General features: G+C 41.3%; 1 protein-coding gene across 1 annotated transcript; it reads right to left on the reverse strand.

Annotated features, from left to right (window-relative positions):
• Window positions 1–7,367: 7,367 nt before the first annotated feature.
• LOC133902015 (serine/threonine-protein kinase UCNL-like) lies at window positions 7,368–8,956 on the reverse strand. Its single transcript, XM_062343586.1, has one exon. The coding sequence runs from the start codon at window positions 8,877–8,879 to the stop codon at window positions 7,560–7,562; it is 1,320 nt and encodes a 439-aa protein (XP_062199570.1). The 5' UTR covers window positions 8,880–8,956; the 3' UTR covers window positions 7,368–7,559.
• Window positions 8,957–26,998: the final 18,042 nt, after the last annotated feature.

Raw genomic sequence — 26,998 nt, forward strand, 5'->3', positions numbered from 1 at the left:
CTAAAAAAACTACTGTCACAGAAAAAATATATATAGATGTGCTCACAAAAAGTTTAAAAAAACATACCTTAATTCATTTTCTTTCCTCTAAAATAATATTACCCATTGCAATTTGATCTTTATTGCATCTTGCTTCACAATGGCATATTGGAACGAGAAATTTCATTCAGTGATGTCCAAGCTGTAATTTACATTAACTTATAGATTAGAGCCATGCAAATCCCCCCCCCCCCCCCCCAAAAAAAGAAATGCATGATGGGAATAAAACAAGACTTGCCGCAAAGAAGTTAAAAAAAGAAAAGACTTGCTGCAAAGGAAACCGCAGAAGTGGGACCTCAACACACAATTGTTTGGATGAATTGCTCATGAACTGTTTGCATGAACAAGTACAGTTTACCTGTCTGATAATTTAATATACCATACGAAAAGTTTAAAACGCATACCTTGATTCCTTTTCTTTCCTCTAAAATAATATTACTTATTGTAATTTCATCTTTATTGCATCTTGCTTCATAATGGCATATTGGAATGAGAAATTTCATTGATGAACTATTGCATACTTGTCAGTTTTTTCTAGGCAACAATAATCCAGTGGTCGAGTAAGTACCATAGGGCAGGAGAGGACATTTAACCCTAAGAAACCAGAAGGAAGCAGGAGGTCGGATAGGAGCCCAAGCCCGCTCACAATAGAGGGTGCCCTAATACAGAGGACGCTTGCAATAGAGGCCTCCCTGGCACAGAGGCCGCTCACAATAGAGGGTGCCCTGGTACAGAAGACACTCGCAATAGAGGCCTCCCTGGCACAGAGGCCGCTCCCAATAAAGGGCGCCCTGGCACAAGATAGGGCGGATGCAAGCAGGAGGTCGGATAGAACCCTAAGCCCACACCAGTCCTCCTCCTCCGATAACAGCGAAAGCTCGGGCTCGTAACAACCCGAGCCCTGTTCCGTGTGATTGGGAGAGCCTACGTAGGAAAAGTGACAATGACTACAGTCCCGCTGAAGAGTTATTTAGCTGAGTTAATGCATTTTATACTTCTTAAATGGAGGAATATTTTTTTGTTTATGTCAACTCTTCTTTTTTTCTCTCTAGAGGGTGAGGGTGCAAATATCTTCGTGTCGATCATCTGCTTCACAACCTTCTGCTCCCTCTGTGCCCGAAATTTTGGGTCCCTCTGGGGTACACTAAAATGAAGACAGGGCGAAAGAACCAGAAACAAGTTGTCGTCTGCACTTATACAATAACGCAAGTTGGTGTTGAATGTTGCACCTCGTGAGGCATGCGTCAAATTTCGCAACAGTTGTAGATTTCTTGTCAAGGAGTACGTCCCAATCACAATAACTGATTGGCAGTTGCTGCCGGATGAGATGAAGGAGTTCCTGTGGGCAAGATTGCAGAGAACCATCTGATTCCCCTCGGGAACAGAGGAAGCCACCAAACAGAATGCATTGAAAACTATGGGAAAGGTCTTCCGGAGCTGGAAGAGTGAGCTGAATAAGGACTTCGTGAAGAAGAACTTGGTACCCTTTAATAAATACGAAAATATTACACCAGACCAATAGGCAGAATTTGTTAGGCAGAAGACCACACCTGAGGCCATCAAACTGGGTGAATCGTTCAAACATCTTGCGAAGAAAAACAAGTACCACCATCACTTGGACTCGTCTAGGTACGCCCCCAAAATTTTTGAATGGAGGATACAAGAAGAGGTTGCCCGGGTTGAGAAACCCAACCCTTTGGAAAATTGTGATAAGCGAAGCAGGAACTGGGTCTACGCTCGGTTAGAACAAACTGAGTCTGGGGACTTAGCCTTCAAAAGCCCCAAGACTATGGAAGTGACATAGACCATTCAAGGGATTGCTAATGAAGGGTCTCTAGAGCCCGAGAGAGATAATGATCTGCTTACCAAGGCCCTGGGGAACAAAGAACACCCGGGTCCCACTCGAGGCATCGGATCAAAAGTGGGCTAGAAGCGTGGGTTCTAAGACGTCGTGGGCCAGTATAAGACCCGTAATAGATATAAGAAGACCCTAGCGGAAGAAATACAAGAACAAGTTAAGATCCAGTTCATGAAAATGTGGAATGAAAATGAGAAGGAAATGGCGGCATTAGTGATGATAGAGCAACCAACTAGCCCGGGCTTTCGAAGTAGCATCAGATCCATGCAGGTCAATAACCAGAGATATCATGTAGATGATATCACAGAGGCTACCCCTTGCATGCTACATGTTTTGGTTGGCAAGGGAGACTTCACTGTCGAGGCTGCCACGAGCTAGGCCATTCCAGGCCGTATATTTCACAATCAAGACATTCCAGCCGGTTATGCCATGGTACAAGTGGACTCTGTACAACCACTTTTTATGAAGTACAAGCTAGACATCAGCACACCTGAGGGTATCAAGATTCTCAATGAGGCTGTTGGCAACTTCATTCTGTGAACCAGACGGAATATCATCTTCAGCCATCAGAAGTCACAATCGCCAGCGTTAGGGCCGCACCCGCGCCCAGCATCTCTGCCTCAGGCACCTTCGCCCCAGAGCCAAGCCTCTCCACCTCAGGCACCTCCACCCCACGCCCATTATCTCCTCCTTAGGCATCTTCACATCGTGCTTCACCGTCCGTGACTGCGGCACCTTTGCCACCAGCGTCTGCGACTCCGAAATCTCCACCTCCAGCATCTGCGCCTCCGGCACCTTCACCTGAGCATCGGAGAGTCTCTATGATGGTTACCCAATACAAAAAGACTCTAACATCTCCAGTGAAGAGGTGGCTTCTGTCCTTCAAAGCAAAGTCATCATCTACTCTGAAATCTCCAGCGAAGAGTAATCTCGCGAAAGAGACCAGCAAAATATTAAGTACACGTCAGTTGGATTTCTTGCCTATACTGGATATTCCTAAGAAATATGAGAATGGTAAGCCATTTCTGCCATTGTTTCAACTCCAAGAAGGTCCATAGGAGATGAGGAGATTCCACAGATGGTACATGAGGGCATGTCGTGCGAGGTTCCCCATAATCATTGCTTTTGTCCTTGCTAATGTTTTTGTAAGCAGAGACTCCTATCTCATGGTGGATTTTAAGGACATGTACGCTTTGTTCCGCCGTGAAAAACTCGACATCAATCTCATAAGCGTTTAGTGCTTGTAAGTGCATACGATCTACCCCTATATTCGTATATCTACCAATATATGCTATAGAAGCTAATGGCTAGTGACTTATTCTATAGAATGCAATTTAACAATGCGGAAAATTTGAAGGTACCAATCGGATTAATTAAATTGCAACAAATTTTCTAGCCCAACTTGGTCATGAAGTTGAGGACCGATGACCCCCAGATTAAGGAGAAGAGTAACAAGAAGAGAGCAAGGGTCATAAGAGAAATAAGCAAATCACACAGGCTTGACATGTCAACCTACATAGGAAGGGCTATACTAGAAATGCAAGATAAAGACTACATCATGGCTCTCTACAACTTTAAGTAAGTGTGATACGTCCAGAACCTAACATAAGTATTCAGTTTAATTGGTCGATCAAGAACCTAACATAAAGATTCATGTAGCGATCATTTTATTTGTATAATGCTGATGCCAAAGTCGAGCAGACTCGTAGTTCTTGACTCAGTCAATCTCTCCCAAAAATCTTACCAAGATCTCATCGACGTTATACAGAGGTAAAGAAAATCCCCATACAGAAAATTCTTATAAATAATTTATGAACTGATAATTACTTATTGGCATTCGAATAGTGCATACACGATACAACCAAGCTGGATGCGATGACGGTTTGTACACACTTTTCGGTAATAACACACTTCTAATACTTGTATCTCACTATTTATGACTAAGAGTCTTATTGAACAAATACGTTATGTTTTTATTTGAAGTGCTACAAGTAAGGTTTCGATACCGTTCTTTGTGGATATTATGTTTGTCAGTTTCTTAGGGTAAACGGGAGGTACATCGAACCCGAGGACGTAAGTCATCATTGCACTTGCACATTCTTATTTGGTTCTATTTTCATTATCAGTAGTGTTGTGGCTCTTTTAGTTGTGTTTTCATTTCAGACACAGATGATCGAATGTACCCACACCTCACTTAAAGACGAAGATATCAAAAACATCGAACGTGACATATGTCGGTTCATCATGCACGAAGTCATTCACAAGAGTGGCAGGTTCTTTGACTTTGGAGGTGAATTAGCTAGCCATCCAAGGCTTTGTGAGTGGAAGATGAAAGAATACGTGTGTTGAATATTTGGCTTGTAATGTAAATTGACTTATGATGTAAAAATATTGTACTTGTGAATATTATTGTTTTTGTGTTAAATATTGAACTTGTGTTGATTCAAATGTTGTTGAAATCTGTGATGTTGAAATTTATCTTGAAATGTGTTGAAATCTAGAGGGAATAAAATATTTTCTCATTATTAATTTTTAAATGAAATACATAGTACAGACGGGTCCTTAAGTGAACCACATGTGAAAATCTATCTATCTAAATGCGCCGCCTGTAGAAATCTATTTCCGCATGCGGTTCACTTAAGGAGCCGCATGTTCCACAGACGATCTATTTTACGCTGAAAATCGTTCATTTTCACAGGCCTTCGATTACAGACGGTTGCGCTAAACGCTTTTGAAAACCGCTTACAAATCGTCTCTGAAAATAGTTTCTATAGTAGTGCCTACCGCGCTTCACGGTTAATGGAGCTCTCCAAACTCGTTTTAATAATTTTTTACTATAGATATGAAAGATGATGAAAAAAAGAGAGTAGAAGGAGGAGGAGAAAGAGGAAGAATAATAGAGAGGTGTATAAGTCTACTACCAGAGTATCTAGCTCCTCTACGTCTCTCATTGGGTATGATAGTCACGCGTCTTGTTCATATGGAGTAGATGCGAGGTGATCTATCGCCGTTGACCATCCATTAGTGCGTGCATGCCAAGCTAGCTGCATCTGCATGCATGGTGATCTGATCCATGGCCACACCTTTCACCGAACGAATCCGGTGTTCTTATCGTGCAGGACAAAGCAGTCGTCACCCGGGCGGGCACCTCTCGTGCGCGACGTGCATGAGGGTAACGAACGTGCAGCTAGCTAGTACAATTGTATGCCGGTCGGGCATGACCGTAAGATCTCTCACGGATAACTGTTTATTTTACTGTTTATGGATAACTTTCTAAGTTAGAGGATCTGGTACCGGCGGCATGGCCATATATGCGTGGTTCGTATATCCCATGTTCCCCATCCATGAATCTTACGTCAATCTGCGTAAATTATCGTGCTAGTAAGTTTAGACGTTTAGTGATCACCAAAAAAGGGCAAATTTGTTTTGATCATTGGAAAACTTCACGTGCAGTTCATTACACAGAAAAGAATAGTGATCCTGCGTGTTTGCCATGGTGTTGGACACCATTTCACGGCATATATAGCCAAAAAAAATTAAAGTATCAGGTGCAAAGAAATAATTTGAGAAAAATCGTTAGTTGTTAGCCGTGAGTATCCAGTGAGATCTTTAGTAGATACTGTGTTAGTACGTTTGTGTGATGATGTTAGTAAGGACAAAATCATATTAGTCTATACGAGTGCAAATACACCTATGACAAGATAAAAATTCAGTCGTCTCTATCCTATTTTTACTATAAATACGCCTATAACTTAAAATCATACACCTACAGGTATAGCCGCTCCGGATGACAAGCCCAGTAACTAGCCTATAAAATAATGCATCTCTTCTATTTTTCTCTAACTTCGTCATTGGATATAAGTATGTGTGTTATGAGTTATACTAGTATGTTCTTTAAAGCTAGTGGGTTCTGTATCGTCAGTTTGCTTACGCTGTGAAACAAAGAGACTAGACAAAATAGTCCATTAGAAAATATATCTAACCGGCGGCCCGTGTATGCAATACTACACGTCAATTTCTGCGCATGAAAGCAAGCTCTGCTCCAATGTCTCCTGATCCTCGAGCACTCTCCATCAAACCCTCCCCATCTTGTCCAGTAGATTGCGTGGTTAAAAGGGACGTTCTCTTAGGTTTAAGTTGCGTTGTCGCCTCTGATGGTGAACAGGCTGATATAAACAAGCCGGCTGTAAGTGCCCACGCACATTGTTATATATCTACTAGCTCAAGTAGTACCGGTCGGTCGCTAAGCTCCAGCATTAAGGAATTAAGTAGACCTTTGATCAATGGTGTCCTGTCAGCAAACGCATGGTTAAGCCCTGGAAGTAGATCACCTAATTATATCGGCTATATTCGCTAATGTCTGAGACGAGTAATGCATACGATTAGCATACATATTTATTTCCAGATCAGATATAGGTTTTTTTCCGAGACAAATAGTGTTAAGAAACTTGTAAGTTACTCAATCGAGTTGAAGTACAATGACACTAACCGAGTAATATTATGAATTTTGATCAGAAATGAAGGGCTAGAAGTAAACTGAAGGTCTGATGAAAACCATTGGTTGTGTTCGCTGACGATCAAGATGGTAGGATTACACATCAATTTTCATAGCGCACAAACACTGGTTATATACACTACCTCTAATCGCAAATAAGTACCATTTTAAATATCAACACGATTCTTAAAATACATCTTTGATTATTATTATTTTATTATGTTTATAGAATATAATAAAGTTATATTATTATAAAGCTACTTTTTAAACAAATCTACATATATTATTTTTAAATATTCAAACTCAACATGTGAAGAGTAATTTATAATAAAAAATTAAAATATTAATTACATGTAATTCAAAATGATAATTATTTATGATAAGAAGGAGTAGCGTACGAAGAGCCATCGTAATATACCTAAGAGTACGGCATGGCCGGCAGCTAACCATTGACAGATTAATTGAGTACGTACACAAATGTAGAGCAGTACAAGCGAGGGATTGAATGGCACATACATACGTACAAGGTAAAATATTCAGAGATGGGAGTTAATTCATGGTCCAACGAAGTAATTGACCACTCTGCTCCGTCAAGAGATGCTTCTCTGAAGATCCATCCGTACTAGTACGAATTGTAATTGATCTGCAGCATTTCGGCCAATCTAAATTGAATTGTCACGTAAAGTAAAAGAACCGAAATAAAATTCAGACGTATATGGTTTGCACCAGAAATTCGTAATCGTGCATAGCACTTTCAGTTTGAGTAGTAAACTGAAGAGAGCCTTGATTCACAGAGCCGCCACGGGCTCTCCCATGATTTCAGTGTATCCTCAATTCACAGAGCCCAGAGCCGCCCCGGGCTCTCTCATGATTCAACACCATCTCCTCTTATTTACGGGATTTGTTCAGTTGCTACTAATGTAACTATATTTAAATAAAATATCACTCCTCTCTCACTCTCACTAACATATAAAATCACATATGCCAACATATAGGCCAAAATATCAAATCTTCGAAATGCATTTAAATTAATAGCATACCAGCAATTTTCCCTTTATGTACAAATATAGTTGACACCCCTCGTTACAAGGTGTAGTGATTTTCAAGGGCGCAAAACGGAAAACACGGGGAGAAGAAATATAGAGTGAAAGTGTTAAACAACCGACGTCAGAACTCCGGCAAGAGCTCTTCCTCTGGGGAGTGCTCCGCGGGCGACGGTGGAGGATGGTAAAGCTTACTGAAGTAGTCCACCACGCTGAACCCCGTGCAGGTGACAATGTCATCGACCGGAGGGGGGATGTACGGCGGCCGGGACACGTCCCCGAGCAGGTCCCACGCCACCCCGGCGAAGAACGGGTGGGCCCGGACCTCGTCGGCGCCGCCAGCAAAGCCCAGCCGCCTCGCGGGCTTCTTCTCCAACAGCCGCGATATGAGGTCGGTGAGCTCCGGCCACCGCCGCCGCGAGTCGGCGGATAACTCCGGCTCCCGGAACAGCACGTTCCAGAACGTCTCCCTCCGGCTCCGGCCCCGGAAAGGCGTCTTCCCGTAGGCCATCTCGTACACGAGAATCCCGAGCGCCCACCAATCGACGGCGAACTCGTGTCCGTCGCCCCGGACCACCTCCGGCGCCACGTACTCCTCCGTGCCCACGAACGAGAACGACCTCTCGCCCGCGCCGCCGGTCGCTGCGGCCGAGCAGAAGCTCACGCGCTTCTTGCTGCGTTCCATTGGCGACACCCTCGCCGACTTCGCCTTCTTGACCTGGTCAACCCCTCCGTCCCTTCTGTTGACGTACCAGACCAGGTTGTGCTGCTCCTCCGGCCTGGACCTTATCGCGACCACCGAGGACTCGTTCCTCTTGAAGATGCGCTTCAGGTGGCGGTACTGGCTCCTGCCGTGGTTTTGGAGATGAGGCGGCGGCGAGGACGTCGCCGAGCCCGACGATGAGGTGGACGTGGACGCTTCGGGGGACTTGGGCGGGAGCAGGCGGGAGAGATCAAAGTCGGTCAACGTGACGTGACCGTCGGCGCGGAGGAGGACGTTCTCGGGCTTGAGGTCGCGGTACGCGATGCCGGCGGCGTGGAGCTCGGCGAGCGCGGAGACGACCTCGGCGACGTAGAACCTGATGGCCGCGGGGGAGAACACGCGGTCGGGCTGCGCGTGGCGCAGCTCGTTGAGGTCACCGCCAGGGCAGTAGGGCATGGCCCACGCCATCAGGTCGGGCGTCTCGGCGCGACCGAGCAGGGTGGGCAGGTGCGGGTGCGCGAGGCGGGACAGCACGGACACCTCCCACCGCGCGCGGCACGCCGCGTCGCCCTCGGGCGGCCTGAACGCCGCCGCGGGGGAGCGCTTGTCGAAGACCTTGAGCGCATAGGTCCCCTGCTCCCCCTCCCCGCCGCCGTCCACGAGGAAGACCGTGCCCATGGCTCCGCGGCCCAGCACGCGCACCGCGCGCACGGCGTCCAGGTCGATCTCCACGGGTGGCATTGAGCCGAGCTGAGCCGAGGTCGCGCTCCCGACCTAGTGGACTAGAGCGCGCGCGGGGGGGCTGTGCTATGTCGTGGCGTTTCGCATTGCGTTACCAACGGCGAGGACGTGGAGCGCGGTGATATAAAGGGAGGAAGGCAGGTAGGGGCCGCCTAATCATAACTTGGCAGCTTAACTGGTTCGCTTGTCTTGTCTGATTTCCCAAGAAAGAAAACAAATCAAGTGGCGTTGCCACTTAGAATTATATTGCGGCCTGGCCTTGGCGTTTCTCTGAAAACTATAGTTGTGTTTGTTTACCGGATTAGGTTTTATAAGTAAATATGTCTAAATGGATTATGCCTGTTGGACCGGCTAGAGCATGGACGGCACGATCAGCACGCGAAAGCATGTGGGGGCACAGCTAGTTAACGGTTAAATTGGCTACGTCCGGTCTATTTAACTCGGTATTTTTGAATTTTGTAATCATTTTGTGACCATTTAAGCTTCAAAAAATTCAAAAGTTTTTGCAAAAAGTCATCATTTTTCACCTATAAACAGAGCACAACTATTTCATTTCACATCAACAGTACTATTTTCTCTCTTATTTCCTCCTCTCATTCGTGTCTCAAAGTTCTTGCGAATTTGTGAAATTTAGCACAATTAGGTTGAATTATTGCCAAAAATCCGAGAAATTTTAACATCGTCATTCTGCTATCTTGAAGAAATCTTGTTGATTTTTTTTATCGTTATTCTTTGTTGTTTCTTTCAAATTCCGATCTTTGTTTTATTATTTGATTATTTTTAACTCTAAATATTTGAATTATTTGTAGTGCTATTCGATATTGATCATAGATGTTGGTGATCATGATGATACATCCATCAATCATAATTTTTTTCTTTAAGGACTCTCAGGAGACTATGACAACTTTGATACTAGTGCTACATATGAAGAAGGACCCGATAGTGAACTTCTAGCTAGTTCACATGCAACAGCACCTTCATTGTCAAGCTCTACAAGTGCACACACGTCATCAAGCACCGACTCTAAAAGATCAAGAGCCACTACTTTCGAAGTTTGGCAAGACTTTGAAAAGATCTACAGAGAGGAAGACGGGGTAAGTATCAGGTATGCTAAGTGTTATATTTGTAAATATGAAGTATCTGCAAAGTCCTCAGGGGGAACAGAACACTTGAAGCGGCACGTCACAACTTGCAACGAAAGAGTGGAGCAGTCACGAAACAAACGGTTCTGCAGTACAATCCCGATGGCGCTGTTCTTCATTAGGAGTATGACTCCGCCAACGCTCGAAAAGAGCTATGCCGCTTCATTGCAAGAGTGAATCTACCGCTCAATATCGGTGAGTCTGCTGCATTTGAATATTATATTAAACAATCTCATAATATTAGGTTCACGCATGTTTCTAGATAGACAACTACTAGTGTTATGATAATATACTACAATACGTACCGTAGCAATCTTAAAGAAATGTTGCGAACATGTATATTTTTAGTTGCTTTGACCTCAGACATATGGACAAGTAGGGCTAGAGAGGATTATCTTAGTGTGATTGCTCATTCTGTTAATAATGACTAGGAACTAGAAAAAAGAATAATATGTTTTCGGTTGATTTATAATGCGCATACCGGTGAAAATATTGCTGAAAAATATCTCAAATAGTTAAAGACTTTGGGCTCACAAATAAACTATTTTCTATCACTTTAGATAATTCCCGTGCAAACTCTAGAGTAATAGATATTCTTGTGCCATTGTTTAGTATATATGTTGAATTTTTCTTGTTACATCAATGTTGTCTTTATTATATTATCAATCTTATAGTAAAATATGTTTTGAAAAGGTTGGAGTAATACCTAAACGATATTTGTACTGCAATATCCTTTGTGAACTCTTCTGACCAATGAATTGCAGCATATAAGCAGCATTACGTTGCAATGGGCATGCGTCCATGTAAGTTTGTTGTGAACATACCGGTAAGGTGGAACTCTACTTTCTTGATGCTCAAAAATATTCTACCATATAAGAGCATATTTGGTGTGTTTATTCATGTACACTATCATCAGCATAGGGGTCAGACTTTACACAGAAGCACATTGGTATGTTACCGAAAGGATACTTGAGTTTTTTAAATTTTTTTATGATGCAACTGTGAATTTATCAAAAATTTATTATCCAACATCTTGTTAGTAGTGCATAATATTGTTGAAATTGCTACTCATTTAAACAATTATGAAAATAACAATCTTTTAAGAGATTGTGTAGTTTCTATAAAATCTAAATTTTTAAAATATTAGAAAGAAATTCCTTTATTGTATGTATTTTACTTTATTTTAGATCTTAGAGCAAAATTTACAGGTTTATGTAGAGTTCTCACAATTCTAAGTGATGCTCTTGGTCACGATTATTCTACTTATTATACTAATATTTGTTCTAAGTTATTTGATATTTATAGTAAATATGAAAAAAAAAAAGTATACCGGAGTTCACCTGCAACGACCTCCACTGGCCCCCACAACAAGTAAAAAGACGACAATATGGGAAAAAATATTTGGAGGGGGTTCGTCATTAAGAAGTTCAAACTCTTCATCATGATCGTCTATGAACGCCGAAATTCTAGCATCTGAAGGAGAGCTGACAACTTTCATCGACAGCGACATTATCAGCCATTAGCAAGAAAATTTCAACATACTACAATAATAGTACGACCATAAGACAAATTCCCAAAGACTTTTCGATGGTCAATATCACAAAACGGAGGACACGTGTGTAGCATTTAGGCCCCTAGGTAAGTGGTAAGTGTTTCGGTGATTAATGACAACCATATTACTGTGACTAACAATTTGTTTTGAAGGGAATCAAAAATTCAGTATACAATGACATTTGGTTAATCTTGGTCCCTAAAGTGCTTATATGGACAATCAAAGGACATATGCTTTAAGACTAAGGATCTTCTAGTTCTAAGTGTCACAAAGGAGATAGAGGATACTTAGAGTAGTATAGATCTCCTTTTCTTTTTGTCTTTTGACCGTACTATAAAGGGGGGCTAAAAGTAGTAGCTTGACTTAGTGAGTCTAGACGTAGATGATGCACACTTGTTAAATTCTAGCACTAGGTAGAGCATACAAGTCCATGGTGAAGCTGTCAAGAAATTAGAGCTCAAAGAGAGTTGAATTGGACAAGCTCACAAAACATTTATTCACCGGATTATCCTCTGATGGATGTCTAATACTCACCGGATAAACACTAATTGAGGCATCCGAATTATATGAAAAATTTCAGAAGTGTTACACCGGAATATCCGGTGATGAAAGTCCGGTGACCACCGGAGCTTTTCCAGCAGAGAAAATTTTCGGAGAAAAACAATTTTGTACCCACCGGATTATCCGGTGAATGCATAATATGAACACCGGACTATTTCTTGCAGAGAGCATTGCTTCGGGCCACAGTGGAAAATTACGTTCACAGGATTATCCGGTGACTTAGCTGGCAGACCACCGGAGAAATATTGTGAAGAAACTCAGACAAATTGAACTCACCGGATTATCCGGTGCTAGCAAAAATATCACCGGAGTATTTCTTGCAGAAGGTTCTGAAATTCGAAGGGTCGGGTGAGTTGTACTCACCGGATTATCCGGTGTTGACTGTTGTTCACCGGAGTTTATCACCGGACAAATGTTGCCGTGCAACGGCTAGTGACAGCTGGCTCTGGGTTTGAACCCACCGGACTATCCGGTGATCTTAAGGATATAGCCAGCGGATTATCCGGTGATTGCAGTAAAATGAGAGTGGTTAGCCAACGGCTAATTTTTGATCTCTAGGCTATAAATACCCACTCAGTTGGTTTCAACAGTTGCTCTTGCGACCCTGTAGCAGCTCATACACTTGGTGTGTCATTTAGAGGCAAGAGAGGGAGCACTTGTGTCCATTTTAAGTTCTTAGTTGAGGATTAAGGACTTCTTTGAGTGCTTGGAGAGTAACAAGTGTGCATCTAGCTGTTGTCTAGGCTTGGTCTTTGTCAAGTGAAGCTTGAGGCTTGTTACTCTTGGTGGTTGGCAACACCTAGACGGTCTTGGTGATCGGAGGATTTCTCGGTGAGCTCTTGGAGCAATTGTGGGAGCCCCGGAAAAAGAGGATGTACTTGGTTTGATACCCGCCAATCCGGAGATGGAGAAGGGGTAATCAAGAGGGAGCACTTGAGCCTTGGTGACTCAAGGGGGAGCGACATCCTTGGTGGATGCTCCAACGAGGACTAGGGGGAAGTGCCAACTTCTCGAAACCTCGGAAAAAAAATCGGTGTTGTCTTCTCCAACTTTTTACTTTCTTGCATCTTATTTTGAGCTTTGTTATTATTGCAAGTTCTTCTTAGGAATTGTCTTTCTTAGTTAATTCTTGCATGGTAGCTATCTTGTGCTAGTTAAAATTCCTTACTTGCGTTTCTTATAAGTTTTATTTGGTCAAGCAGTAGTTAATTAAAATAATAATAATATCCCAATTCACCCCCCCTCTTGGGCTATTCGATCCTTTCACACGTGTCAATATTGGAAGACTTACTTGAGGTCAAAGCAAGCAGCTGTGAATCACGCCTTAGGAAGCGTGTGAGCCGGTTCCCCGATTTGGCCATAAAACCACGAGCGGATGGAGCGCACGTGGTATCATCGTGAAACTTGCATCGAGGCAAAGCTAAGTTATGAAGGCACCATGGTTGTCTGATGGATGGATGAGAAAATAGACCAAAATACCCCCGATTATAAGTATAAATATACTATAAGAGAGGGGTATTTTGGGAACAGTTAAAGAAACTTAGTGGTCAAGTTTACTAGGTTATAAATAGAGGGGTATGGCTGGCTAGGAAGGGTGTCCTTTGAGCTATCTATATGAGAGCCTTTTGCTAGGGTTTTAGAGGAGAGATGGGAGTACTTAGCATATCTATAGGTGAGAGTTTTGATGGATAAATCTTTGTAATCCACCTAAACTAAAGCCGACCTCTTTGAATAATGAAGTTTAAGTTTTTGCATATGTTTAAGTTCTCCTCCTTCTAGTTTCCTTCTATCTGTTCCTTTACAAGTTTGCAAGTTCTCGATGTTCTATTGTAGATTTTCGTTTTTTTTTCCTCTTGGGCTGAAATTTTAACTCCTTGAGAAGTTCTTCTTCTTGATATTAGAGACATAGAATTCACATACACATTCATATAAGATAGGATCTTGAATTCCCTTACCTCTAGACCCTCGTCTTGGAGAAGTTACTTGCTCGGTGATCTTATCTTTGTTTTGTCCATATTCAAAGTTGCGAGCTTTTTGGCACAAAGACATATAGAATAATTTTGAATGAAACATATGGTTTATATTTTATCTGTGGAGTCATATTGCCTTGAAACTTTTCATCTTGTTTTGTCTCTCTGAGTATTTAGCTTCCGCTGAAGGCTTGAAATGCGTTACGTGATTATAATAGGAGAAAGTCATCTATTTCACAAGAAATTATTGAAGCACCTATTTATCCCCTCTAGTTGCCACTCTCGATCCTATAGCAACAAACTGCAGAGAACACTGAGCTTGAACATTCATTCAAAATTTTGTATCTAGATATTGATGAGAACGTGTAATTTTTTATTTTCTGAGCCAAGTTGTACTCTTTTTCCCTTTGCTATCAATAAATCTCATTTTTAGAATTAATTATGTGTCCTTATTATTTTTTATTTCTTTATTTTTTTAAAAAAAGTGACTCGCAACCACTCACAAACTCATCTCTCTAACTCTCTCCCTATTATTTCCTATTTCTTTTATTTTTTTCAAAAACGACCCATCGTCACTCACCTTTCATCTTAGCCTATAAATAGTCACCATCTTAATTCCTAAACTTCCAAAGTTCTGGTTATCACATCGGTCACCCATCTCTCTTTTTCTACTTTTTAGCCAAAGTCACTTGCCCACTTCAACAAATCAATTCCATATTTTCATTCATGGATCAAGACGCAGAGAACTCACATGTATGGTCATTTGTGTGGTAATATTTTGAAAAGATCTTTAAAGAAATTAACGGGAAAAAGATAAAATTTACTAAGTGTAATATATTCAACAATGAAATAGGTACCAAATCTACACATGGAATGGGGCATTTGAGGAGGTATGTTAAATATTACAAGCAAATTTCTGGGGTTTCGAGTGAAATCATATAATTTGTGAGCATAGGTTGTATTTTTTTTTCTTCTAATAGAAAGGTTTTTAACGAGGCAATCAATCTATAAAACTCATTTTTATCTATTTTCAATATCCATTTTTAAGAATTTTATAGCTATTATTTTTATTTTTTTTCTATTTTTAATCTTTTCCATACCCCACTGCGGCACTGCCCTGTGCCCGTGGCTTGGCTCCACCCCACCTGTGACCCCTCCACCGTGCTCGTGCATGGCTTCCTGCCTCCACCTGTGACCCCTCCATCATGCCCAGACCAGCCATGCCGCCATGTCAGGCCGGCCCGACAGACTCATTTGGACAACATTAGACAGAAGCGAACTTAGTGGAATCATATTGTAGAAAAGAATAGTGTTTGATTGGTTGTATCTGTGTAGACAAGTTGAGCTGATTTTATATTTAGTTGGCTGAATCTGAAGTCGCGTGAGTAGATGCAAGAGTTGATATTATGATTAGTTACTTACATGAAGATAATTTTTTGACACTGACAAATGAGTCTGACTGCATGAGCGGTCGAAACAGGCTGCAGAGTGAAGCTTAAATCCAATATCACTTCCGGACCAGACCGAAACAGTAGAGACGAACAATCAAACATATTTGTCCTTAATATTATACGCATCTAACAAACTCATTAAAATAAATTTAAACAATCAAACACACCCTATAACTACACTTAAATGAAAAAACCTCGCAACAAGAGTGATGCAGAAGTGTTTAAAGTCGGCGAATTTGAAAGAGTTGTACTAGTAGTTTCGAAGCCGTTTACACTTCAAGAGAATTACAATGGGTGCCGTCGTGCCGTCATCCTTGTAATAGAGAAAAAAAAGGATTACACTGGTTTTGGCCTACGTGTGGCTGGTACAAATAAATCAATTGAACCTGCTCGTATGATCATTTCAGTGGGTGGTTTGACAAGCAATGATTCTTGCACCGGTTATTCGGTTGCTCGATTAAAAATATAATTATGCTAACGAGGGAGACATTGGGCGTGGAGCTCAAGGCGGGAAAAGCTAAACCATACACGTGTGGACAGTAGCAGGAATCGGAGAAATTCTATTTTCAGGCATTCAGGGACGCTTCAAACGAGTATTGAAATGATCGAAAACAAAGATGATTAGTCATCAATCATGCGATGCAGTGGGACGGGCATATTCCAATTCGGATATCGTACGGGCTAAATGAGGGGCTAAATCAAATCAAAGCTTTGCAAATTGCACACGACAAAAAGATGATGATTTCGCTTGGGATGCGGCTCGTGCTTTGTTTTCTTCTTCGTGTACCGTGCTCCCGATGAATCTGAAAATGGAATGCACAAGCCGAACCTGAAAATACACAACAAAGTCATCCTTCAGTAGAGTTCGATGGAATGTACGACCCCAACTATGCAGCAACCATCGTGCATACTCTAATAGGGCTTCTATTATATTACTGCCTCTTGTACAACTTAATTTAGCTAGTGTGTTTGGCGCCTGTCTCCTGCGGTTGCAACAACCAGATCATGTTGGCTTTTGCTCAAAACATGTCAAATGGAATCCCAATTCAGCTTGATATATACTTCTCTCGTAGAGTTTTTTTACATGGAAATTTCCTTTACCTTATAACAGTTTCCTTTGTTTACAAGCACTTGTGGCAGCATATATGACACTGTCCAGTATGATCACTTGCTGCAGATAATGGGCCCAAGATCAATGATTCAGGTATGTGTTGTGACCAACTAATTTTAGCTCGCATGCTAGAGTGCCACAGTCTACCAGTAACAATGTAAATGTATATTAGTTCAGCTGTGAATTTGTCATGTGATAAACAGGGCACTCACTTTTTTTTTAAAATACACTTCTTTGCTCAAGAAAAGACAGTGCAATGCAGGCCCTACCTATATAAGAGTATCCATCATGAAACAGGAGACATCCAAAAGTGGCCTGTAATCCAGCATCAAGTTGCAACATGTTGAAATGGCCAAGTTGGGAGATTCAAATTTTCAGCCAAGTTTCTTAACTACAAAAAAATTCAATCATATCGAGGGAGTAGTTCGTAGTACAAGGGTGTACTTGTTTGAAAACCTTGTGTGGAGTTACCGAGTTATGTTGAAGTTAAGTGTCATCAACTCGACTATACTTTTGCTCTCAATTTGAGGGGACGTTTGATCGCTAATGATTGCTAATTTGGATGGGGGATCGGAGCAGATTATTCAATTTCTGTCTCTTCTGGAGACTTGGAAAATTGTTCGTGGAGCCCAGCCTGAATTTAAGGGCACTGGACAGCCTTAGCGGCACAGATTATTAGTATCTATTATCTTAATATTTAAAGAGAAAATTGTTCATTTTTAAGGTCACTAAATTATCATGTTATTAATCTGAAAAAATAATAATCTAGACCACTCATTGTTATCATTATTGTGGACATCTAACAGTCTAGATTTAACTAGAGAGTCTATATCAAACACAATTTATAATTAGATAATTTCGAAATTAAAAGATATGAAAGATTAATGGTTCAATTTACATACAGATTAGAAAGCAAAATATCTAAAAAATGAGTACAAATTAAATAAAATAAATAATAATTGAAACTGGGTTAGAATAGAAAAAAAATATCCATATCAAATATAGTTTTAGAAAAAAAAATCAAATTATTATAAAACTCATACATAAATAAAGAGTTCATGTAAAATAGAATTATTAAATATTATCATGATAAGATATCACAGTGAGACTAGACACATTATTATCTCAAAGGCTTTAATTGAAGTAAAAAGAAAAAAACTCACACCGTTTATTGGTGAGTCCAAATTATAATGGTTGTGATTGATTTGCTATACATGGCATTAGACGTGAAATACAACTCTAATCTGAGATAGTTTGTATAGCGATGAAATACAATTCCAACAATAATGATGCATATTTAGTATACTTCCTAGATCAGTAAAACTTCCATGATTTAAGATAAATATACGTAAAACCTACCATGGCCCCATACTAGGGTTGTTCTTTTCGTTGGTTTTGTCTCAATTTGATGGATCACCAACTCGCCATCTAATTCCAATTCCCATCATTCTTGAAGGTCTCAACGTTGCCGATGACAACATCGGACAACGCAAAGATCACATTGATCGGGTCATTGATATCGTTGTGAGAGGCGATGGCGCTCTGAGAGAGATGCAGATGTTAGAATAGAAGAAAATTTTATATGACTATATTCAGAAAAAATCATATAAGATCTTATCTACACCATTTATTTTCTGATCTAACGGCTGAACTAAGAAAGAGAAGGAATAGACATATATCATCATAAGAAAAAGATTTTTTTTAAATCAGATTCTATAAAATTTATTTTACTCAAAGGTGCCGTGTGACCAGGTCAACGGCTTGGCGATCTGCAACCGTGCAACCAGAGCAGTAGCAGCAATGGCTTCCCAATGGAGTAGATTCAATTGCATTGCATCGCTGCTTCCTTGGTCATGGCACGGGCGTCGGCCAGCCACGACCACTGGCTCCGGCGAGGGGCCGTGCACTCCCCAGGCGCATCGACCGGCTGCAATCCGCCGCACTTTAGCCGCGTACTATCAGCTGGGACAACGAAGCGTATGGATCGTCGCGACTATGCCACATGCAGGAAACTGGATAGCAGCGACAGGAGGTCGCCATCAGCGTCGTCCACTTCGATCATGTTCGATGAGATAGGAGGTATTCGTCAACTGATCAAAGAGCTAAGTAGTTGCCGCCGTGAGCCTTCGTCACGCGAGACCCTCAAGTCGATGCTTGATGCCTAGCATGTCATGGTGGAAGCGTCGCTGGTGAGGAAGCCGTGCGCAGCGCGTGTCAGCAGCAACCAGGACTTGCCTCGTGGCGTAGAGCGTGGCCTCGGCACGGGCCAAAGCGCATCCTCTGTTCTCGAGTGGCCTTTGCCGTAGTGCCAGACCGCGGGAGAAGAGCGCGTCGGCGAGCGCCGTGGTTAACGAGAAGACGACTACTTCTCGAGCACATCGTCGTTCAAGGCCACAAACGAGAGTAGCAGCACAAGGTAGCGGAGAGACGCAACAGTGCGGCACACCGCCGCAAATCTGGACATGGACTCGCCGAATGACTGTTCAGGTACGTGCGATTGGCACTGCAACAACACAAGTGGACGCGATGGTGCCCAATAGCCTCCGGTAGAGTGATGAGCAGTTGCTGTTATTACATTTCATCGTCTCCGATAGTGTAATGCAAGCTTTTGCCATCAAAAAAATAAACTTTATATTTTATCAGCGTGCATTTTTGTAGAAAGATTTATGTAACAAGTGTCTTAGATATATTTCCTAACTACTCCGTATTATTTGTTCTCTAAATATTCGTCATCTAGGAAGCACAAATATTCCCCACAAATGTTTCTAGTATTGAACTTGAAGCCTAACATATATACAATATAAGTGTTTATAAAAATGTTATTTGTCAACTTCTAAAAAAGTTTGTTAGCATGATTTCAACTTTTCTAAAACTAGAGTACAATTACGTTGACAATAAATCATTATGGAATGCCTAAAGAATTTTTCTTCAAATATAGGTGCATAAAGTCAACAACAAAAGTTTGTAAACACTTAAAGTTCCAATCAAAACATAATGATATAAATAGTATTGTTAAAAAAATCTAGCCGCATAGATGTGCGAGGACCTTACCAGTCCAGTAGAAGCCAAAAAACTGTCCTAAATTGTCCAGTTGCGTGTGACATTTCAACCTCCAACCAAGCCCTATTGGTGTTAGAATATATTCTCGTACGGCAAGACCATTCTAGATAGTATACAATCACTGAGGTACTATTTTTTTTCTAATTATAGATTCTACTCTAAAAGTAAAAATAAAATAAAAAGCAAACGGTCATAATATGATTATACCCATAGGGATAATGGCTTTATCTATCCTCGATCCCATCACAATTCACAAGTCAAATTATACTATAAAATCTTATAATTCACAATCTGATGAAAAGAAGCTTTCATGAATTCTACTTACTGAACTGTAATCTCGTAATCTAAAGCTAAAAAACATAACTTTAAAACTTATAGTTCCGATGTTATAATAGTCTCTTTAAATTGGTCTCCAGTAGATGGACCTGGAAGTCCATCATGATTTGTATGCAATACGGTTCCTTTCATATCTCTAGTACTTTGTCATTTGTATGTACTATATATAATTTGTATTTTAAAATTGAGACGATACAGGGCACTTGTGCTTGGCTAAGAGGGACCATTATTGGGCAGGATCAGGCCCCGGTCTAGTCAAGGCTACGCCTCGTTTGGTGGTCGCCGGCCATTAGCACTCTGATGAGCCGAAACCTTGTTTGTTTCGTTCCTGAAACAATGATTACGCGAAACAGGGTTGGAGAACGTGGTTAAGCTTGGCGTGTTTTGTACGTGCCACGCACCTGCACCTGCAGGACTCCAGAATCACTTCGCTGCTCGCTAGCTAGCTTCATGCTATATTCGCCGAATTGAGCCTTTCACGTCGCAGCCACCCTACGCCATTACTGAAGCTCTCTTGGTGCTTCGGCACGTTCTTGCTTCTGTGTGGCGAGTACTTGTTATATACGGACTCAACTGTGGTTAAAGACCTTATCGTCATATATGGATGGAATTCTAAGCTTGGGATCATGAGTTCACTATGTTTCGAGTTTTTCCTATTAGATGAGGATTATGTTTTGTTTTTGGTTTTTTTTTTCCTTTTAGGCTGTGTGTATTTTGGTTATGCGAGAGTGAATTTTTATTAAGTTATATATTATTGTTATGATGATAAGAGCTAATAAAGTTTTATTTATAAAAAAAATCAAGAGTGGAATGCTGAGGTCTTAAACGCTTGAAGCTAGGTAGCGAGTGTCAAACAAGCTAACCCACCACCAACGCACGCACGGGTTAGAGGCTTAGAGAAATCACAGATAAATTAACTTCTGGTTCTTTTTGTATACCGGCTTGGTCGGCCATTTACACTGCAAGCGTTCTGACTTATCGGTAAAGGGTGCTAATAAGCTAGCTAACAATTTGAGCACTATTTGTGCAATGAAACGGTTCCTGGTTGGGTACAGGACGAGAAGGCTTTTGATTTCTTCGTTTGCCCTTGTCTACTCTTGGTCTGTGATGAGCGGACGATTAGGGAGGCCTAATCAGGGATTTTTTTAATATTATTTTTTACAAAAAAAATAAAAATATTATATGAATTCAAAAAATTACAAAAATAACTTACTGTCGCTAGATGGTTCCGCAAAAATCAGTTTTTGTGAGTTGGAGTAACGAAAATATATATTTTCGTTGATTGATTTAACGAAAAATAAATTTTCACGGTTTGAAAGTGCGAAAATCTTTTCACGTCTTGAGAGCACGGAAATACGAAATTTGTTGTGAGGTCGAATGCGAAAACTAGTTTTCTGAAGACAGGCAAGCGAAAACTGCCAGTTTTCGCAAAAAGTTAAATTTAATTTTTTTCTTTGTAATATTATTTTAGATTTAAGGTTTAATTATAGATAAAAAAATTAGATTATATTGTTTCATTATATATATATATATGTAAGATTACGAGTTAGAAAGAAGAATTATATATGTTACATTTTAGGTTATGAAGATTTAATTCTTGTATAGAAATTAGGTTATGAAGATTTTTATTTGTAATTAATGGTAAAATAAGTTGATAATTTGTTTTGATGTATTTTTTCACGTTGTAGTTATGTCAAACCCTATAAGCATTCGTGCTACTTTTTTTGCAAGCGTTGGAGCTCTCATACGAGTTTTTGGACCGTTCATTGGACTAGCGTCGCCGTGGCATCTTACAGACCATGCGTGGCCCAACGAACGTTACTGTGTTGGCGGTTCATGTACCTTTAAGGGCTTGACGATTTCACCTCTAGTGGTTTAGCAGTTTTTATGCGTAGTTCAATTTACCATCAATTTATTAAATTTTTTATCTTAGCTAATTAATTCATGTATTGCAGGTTGGTATTTTTGCACTCTCAAGACTCGAAAATATTTTCGCACTTTCAAACTATAAAAATTAAAATTTTATTAGACAAATTTGTGAGAATATATATTTTCGTTACTTCAACTTGTGAAAATTAATTTTCGTGCGTAACCATCTCGCGGCAATGAATTATTTTTATATTTTCTTTTCGATTTAGTACAATATTTTTAAAATTATCGTAAAAGATAATATAAAAAATCGCCTAATCGGCAGCGCCTGTGACCTTTGGCACCGCGACAGAGGAGAAAGCCATCGAGGCCCTTGTCTTCTCTACGCGTCAATCAACCCGGGAAAAAACCATTTTGGCCCATGGGGATTAGTGATTAATCTGGGTTCTGTCATGTCAGTTACTGATGAACCTTTGGCACCGTGACTAATTTAACACTGTTATGTAGGAATACATAGAAGCAACGACTGAACGACGGTTGCTGCACCGACCGATGCATACTTAGGCGATTTTTTTCATTCACTAGTGAAATATCATACATTGTAATTAAAACTAAAAAATTATATATGATAATATTATTGACTCCTCTAAAACCACTCATCATCCTCTAAAATTAGGATGAGCGTAATTTAGTAAAGTAGGATAGGTGTAACCGCAGGCGTGAGTTAAAAAAGAGGGCAGAACGTAGGGAAAGACAGGATATAAAGACAGGACATATGAACGTATAGAAACCACTATGTATTTTTTTTAAATAGTAGCGACAAAAATATATTCCTTTTACCAGTACGAACATATCTGTTATTAAGATGGCTTTGTACAAATAAGAGCAGGCTCAAATACCAGAGAAAGGCACTTATTAGTTGTTACAAACTTGTTCTATTTCAAAAAACTTAGCGATGCAGAATTGAATACAACAAATGCACACAAGCATGTTTATGCAGATACAAATAGAACCATCTATTCTGCCATATAAAGAAAATGTACCTTGCCCTCTCTATGGTAGAATAAGGTTCGCATCTGAATCTATAGATCTATCGTTTGCTAATGGGGCGGTTAAAACAGCGGGAAATTCCTCACTTCCCAATTCATTGGGCAGCTCAAACTTAGCAAAGCAGAACGCTTGTTAGGCTGCTTTCCCTACATTAGTGAAATGTCAAGTGGACTACTGAGGAAGATACATTTCCTATGCCACTAGGCATCAAGCTCTTTTATTTAGAGAGAATCAAGCCTGAGGCTCCCATCTTGGAACCTGAAAGAATCATCCACATTATAGAAGCTCATGCCATCACAGCTTCTCTGTTAACCGAATCATGAAAGAACTGACAGCAACAATGTCCATAACAACCCATGATGACTACATATCATGGAAATAGTCTGCACCGATTATATACAGAATCAACTGCGGTTAAAGACCTTATCATCATATATGAATGGAGTTTTAAGCTTCAGATCATGAGTTTACCATCATAGTGTTGTATGTTTCGAGTTTTATCTATTAGATGAGGATTTTGTTTTGTTTTTTATTGTTTTTTTTTGTCTTTTAGGCTGTGTGTATTTTGGTTATACAGATGTCAAGAGTGAATTTTTATATAGTTGTATATTCTTGTTACAATGATAAGAGCTAATAAAGTTTCATTTATAAAAAAAATCAAGAGTGGAATGCTGAGGTCTTAAAGGCTTGAAGCTAGGTAGCGAGTGTCAAACATGCTAACCCACCACCAACGCACGCACGAGTTAGAGGCTTACAGCAATCACAGAGAAATTAACTTCTGGTTCTTTTTGGATACCGGCTTGGTCGGCCATTTACACTGCAAGCGTTCTGACTTGTCGGTAAAGGGTGCTAATAAGCTAGCTAACAATTTGAGCACTATTTGTGCAATGAAACGGTTCCTGGTTGGGTACAGGACGAGAAGGCTTTTGATCTCTTCGTTTGCCCTTGTCTACTCTTGGTCTGTGATGAGCGGACGATTAGGGAGGCCTAATCGGGGATTTTTTAATATTATTTTTGAAAAAAAATAAAAATATTACACGAATAAAAAAAATTGCAGAAATAACCTGCTGTCGCGAGATGGTTTCACGAAAATCAATTTTCGTGAGTTGGAGTAAAGAAAATATATATTTTCACAGATTGATTTAACAAAAATTAAATTTTTACGGTTTGAAAGTGTGAAAATCTTATCGCATCTTGAGAGCACGAAAATACGAAATTTGTTGCGGGACCGAAATGCGAAAACTATTTTTCCCGCGATGGGCGCAGGAAAACTAATTTTCCCGAGACAGGCAAGCGAAAACTACCAGTTTTCGCAAAAAGTTAAATTTGATTTTTTTAATAATGTTTTAGATTTAAGATTTATTATAGATTAAAAAAGAAGTTTGATTATATTGTTTTATTATATATATGTAAGATTATGAATTAGAAAGAATAATTGTAGGTTACATTTTAGGTTAAGAACATTTTAAAAAAATAATTTAGATTATATCGTCTTCGTCTGCCTCCGCCTCAGCCTCCGGTTTCAGCCTCTCGATGTGCCCACCTCCGCCTCCGGCTCTGTCTCCCTCGACATGCTCCCAGCCACCCGTCCCTCCTTCTTCTCGCCTCCTGTGACTCTCAGCGTGCTCGCCCCCGCCCCACCCTCCTCCATCGTCTCCGAGGGCTCCTCACCACCGGATCCGCCGCCGCCGCCCGTCGCCACGCTAACTTGGCATTGTCAGGCTATTGCTTTCACACCCCCACCCTCCACCTTCGCCTCGCCAGCCACCCCCCCCCCCCCCCTCAACCTCCTCTAGACCCGTCGACTTGGGTCATCGTCCCCCGAACCTTGAACCCAAACCCTGAGTGGGTCACGCTTGGGCTGTCAAGTGGGCCGTGACTTCCCAAGTCAGGGGTGCCCATAAAACAAAATCTTTAGTGTGTGGGCACACCTGTTGGCGCACGAGAGCAGTGGATGAAGGCGAAACACGGAACGGGATGCGGGACGAGAGGAGGCACTATTGTCTTTTTTAAGTAGGAGTGATTTCATTCCCTCCCTGATTTCTCTTCTAGTTTATTTTTCTATTTTTCTTTATCTCCAATAGCTTCTTTTTGAATGAATTTGTGAAGGAAAATGAGAGGAAATCCTGAGTTGAAAAGAATGGTCTTGAAAATCCCTTTCGTGAAAGAAACCGCGAAGAAAAACTGTTGGAGCGTTGAAGGGAACAATAATCTCTTCGCAAAAGGAAGGAGACTCAGTGAAGGAAAATAATTAGAGATGGTCTTAAGGACGACCATCACTGTGCTGCTACTTTTGCCGATAGTTGCCTCCACTGATACAGTGCACTATAATGTGCTACAATATGCAGCGGTAGCAAATTTGCTGACGGACATAGGAGGTCGTAACACTATTTATAGAGGATGAATGTGGACTTAAAAGGAGGGAAGTAATGTATCATAGAAAATATGATAGTTGCTAGAGATGAAAAAAAAATAGTATTATAATAATATTAAGGGATGTTGTAATAGTGTTATTAGGGATGGATTTTTAGAGTATCTGTTGGATGGCCTAACTCGAGTATTTAGGTCTGCAGTCTATGTAGCCAATACCTATTCACTGAGGGTGTGATTGTTTGTCTATATAGGTCTTGCCTGCTTGGATTGTATATACTGTCTGAAGGGAAACAAGCTGAATGGAATCATATTTATTGAAGAAAAAAAAGATTGTTTGGTTACTTGTATCTATCTGGACAGGTTGGATTGAGTTTCTATTTGGTTGATCGAATCTGAGACCGAGGATGTAAGAGTTGAAATTGTGATTAATTGTTTCATATGAAGATGATTTCTATAACACTGGTAAATAGACTCGCTTATATAAACGGATACAGAGCCTTCTTCCATCGGATCAGGCTACGAAGGGAACCAAACACACTTATTGATATTATACATATCCGTCGAACCCGATTACTCTCGTACGGGCACCCCTTTAGATTTGCATGAGACAGTTTGCATGGGCCGTGGGCTACGCGGCCCAGTCCATGCACAATTTGTTCTGCTGAAAATCGGCTCGTTCGGTCGTGGTCGCACGGAGCTCATAGGCATAGGTGCATGGGAGCCCAGCGCTACTGTAAGATTTACAGCCCAAGAGGAGCGATCAACCGAGCTGGAAAAGGCTTGGCATGGATCGTGGACTCGAGATGTGGCGACGTCTTCCATAGGTCTCTCGAGCCGTTCGCGACTTCGGGGTCCCGAGAGATCGTGGGCTAAACGTGCGCCCATCGGAGCCATGGGCTTCGGCCTCCACACGGTGAGATTGAGTTGATGAGCTCCCACGCAGCGAACTGACTGACCGTGATAGTCCTGGTCCGTGCGGGAGCTCACTTTCCTGGGCTTCGTACCTCACTCGCGGCGGCCCACGCCATCTGGCACGCAGAGTCAAACACGTACCGAGTCAGCGGTTGACTCGTACAGCTGGGCTTGGACCCTTCTAAAACAACGACGACGTGTTCGCCCGTGCTCGGCTTGGATCCTTTGGAAAGCTGCAACACGTCACCATGTCAACGATGATTCTTTCTTTTGGCCCTGCCCTCGTAGAGGATGATTTCTTTCGGCAAAGGCTCCCTCAGTTGCAGCCCTCCACAGCATGGTGGAGCTACTGAGTAGTCCGGTAAGCTCAAGGACTCCCTGTGATTTCGGCCCCTTTTTTTAAGAGTTCCCAGCTCAGGCCAACCAAGCAAGAAAAGGCATAGCTCCCGTTGTTGTGAATTCGTGATCATGATTAGTCGGTCCCAAAACCAGAAATCTCCATCGCCCATCTCGGGATTCCGCCGCCGCCAACCCGCCGAGGCCTAACCCGTGCTCGCAGGACCTCGGAGAACCTCACCCGCGGGCCGCGGTGTGGCACCGACAGGACATCTCGGGTTAGCTTCTATTTGTTTTGGTTATGGAGCTTCAGAGTTTCACTCAGCGATTTGAGAAACTTAGATGAGTCGTCATCAATTACAAGGGTACGCAGAGAATAGCCATCGAGGTACTCGA

Source organism: Phragmites australis, chromosome 20 (assembly GCF_958298935.1).
Source record: "Phragmites australis chromosome 20, lpPhrAust1.1, whole genome shotgun sequence".
Classification (NCBI taxonomy): Eukaryota; Viridiplantae; Streptophyta; class Magnoliopsida; order Poales; family Poaceae; genus Phragmites; species Phragmites australis.

Coding starts and splice junctions, on each gene's coding strand:
- LOC133902015 (XM_062343586.1), bottom strand. CDS start 8,879: ATGCCACCCGTGGAGATCGACCTGGACGCCGTGCGCGCGGTGCGCGTG.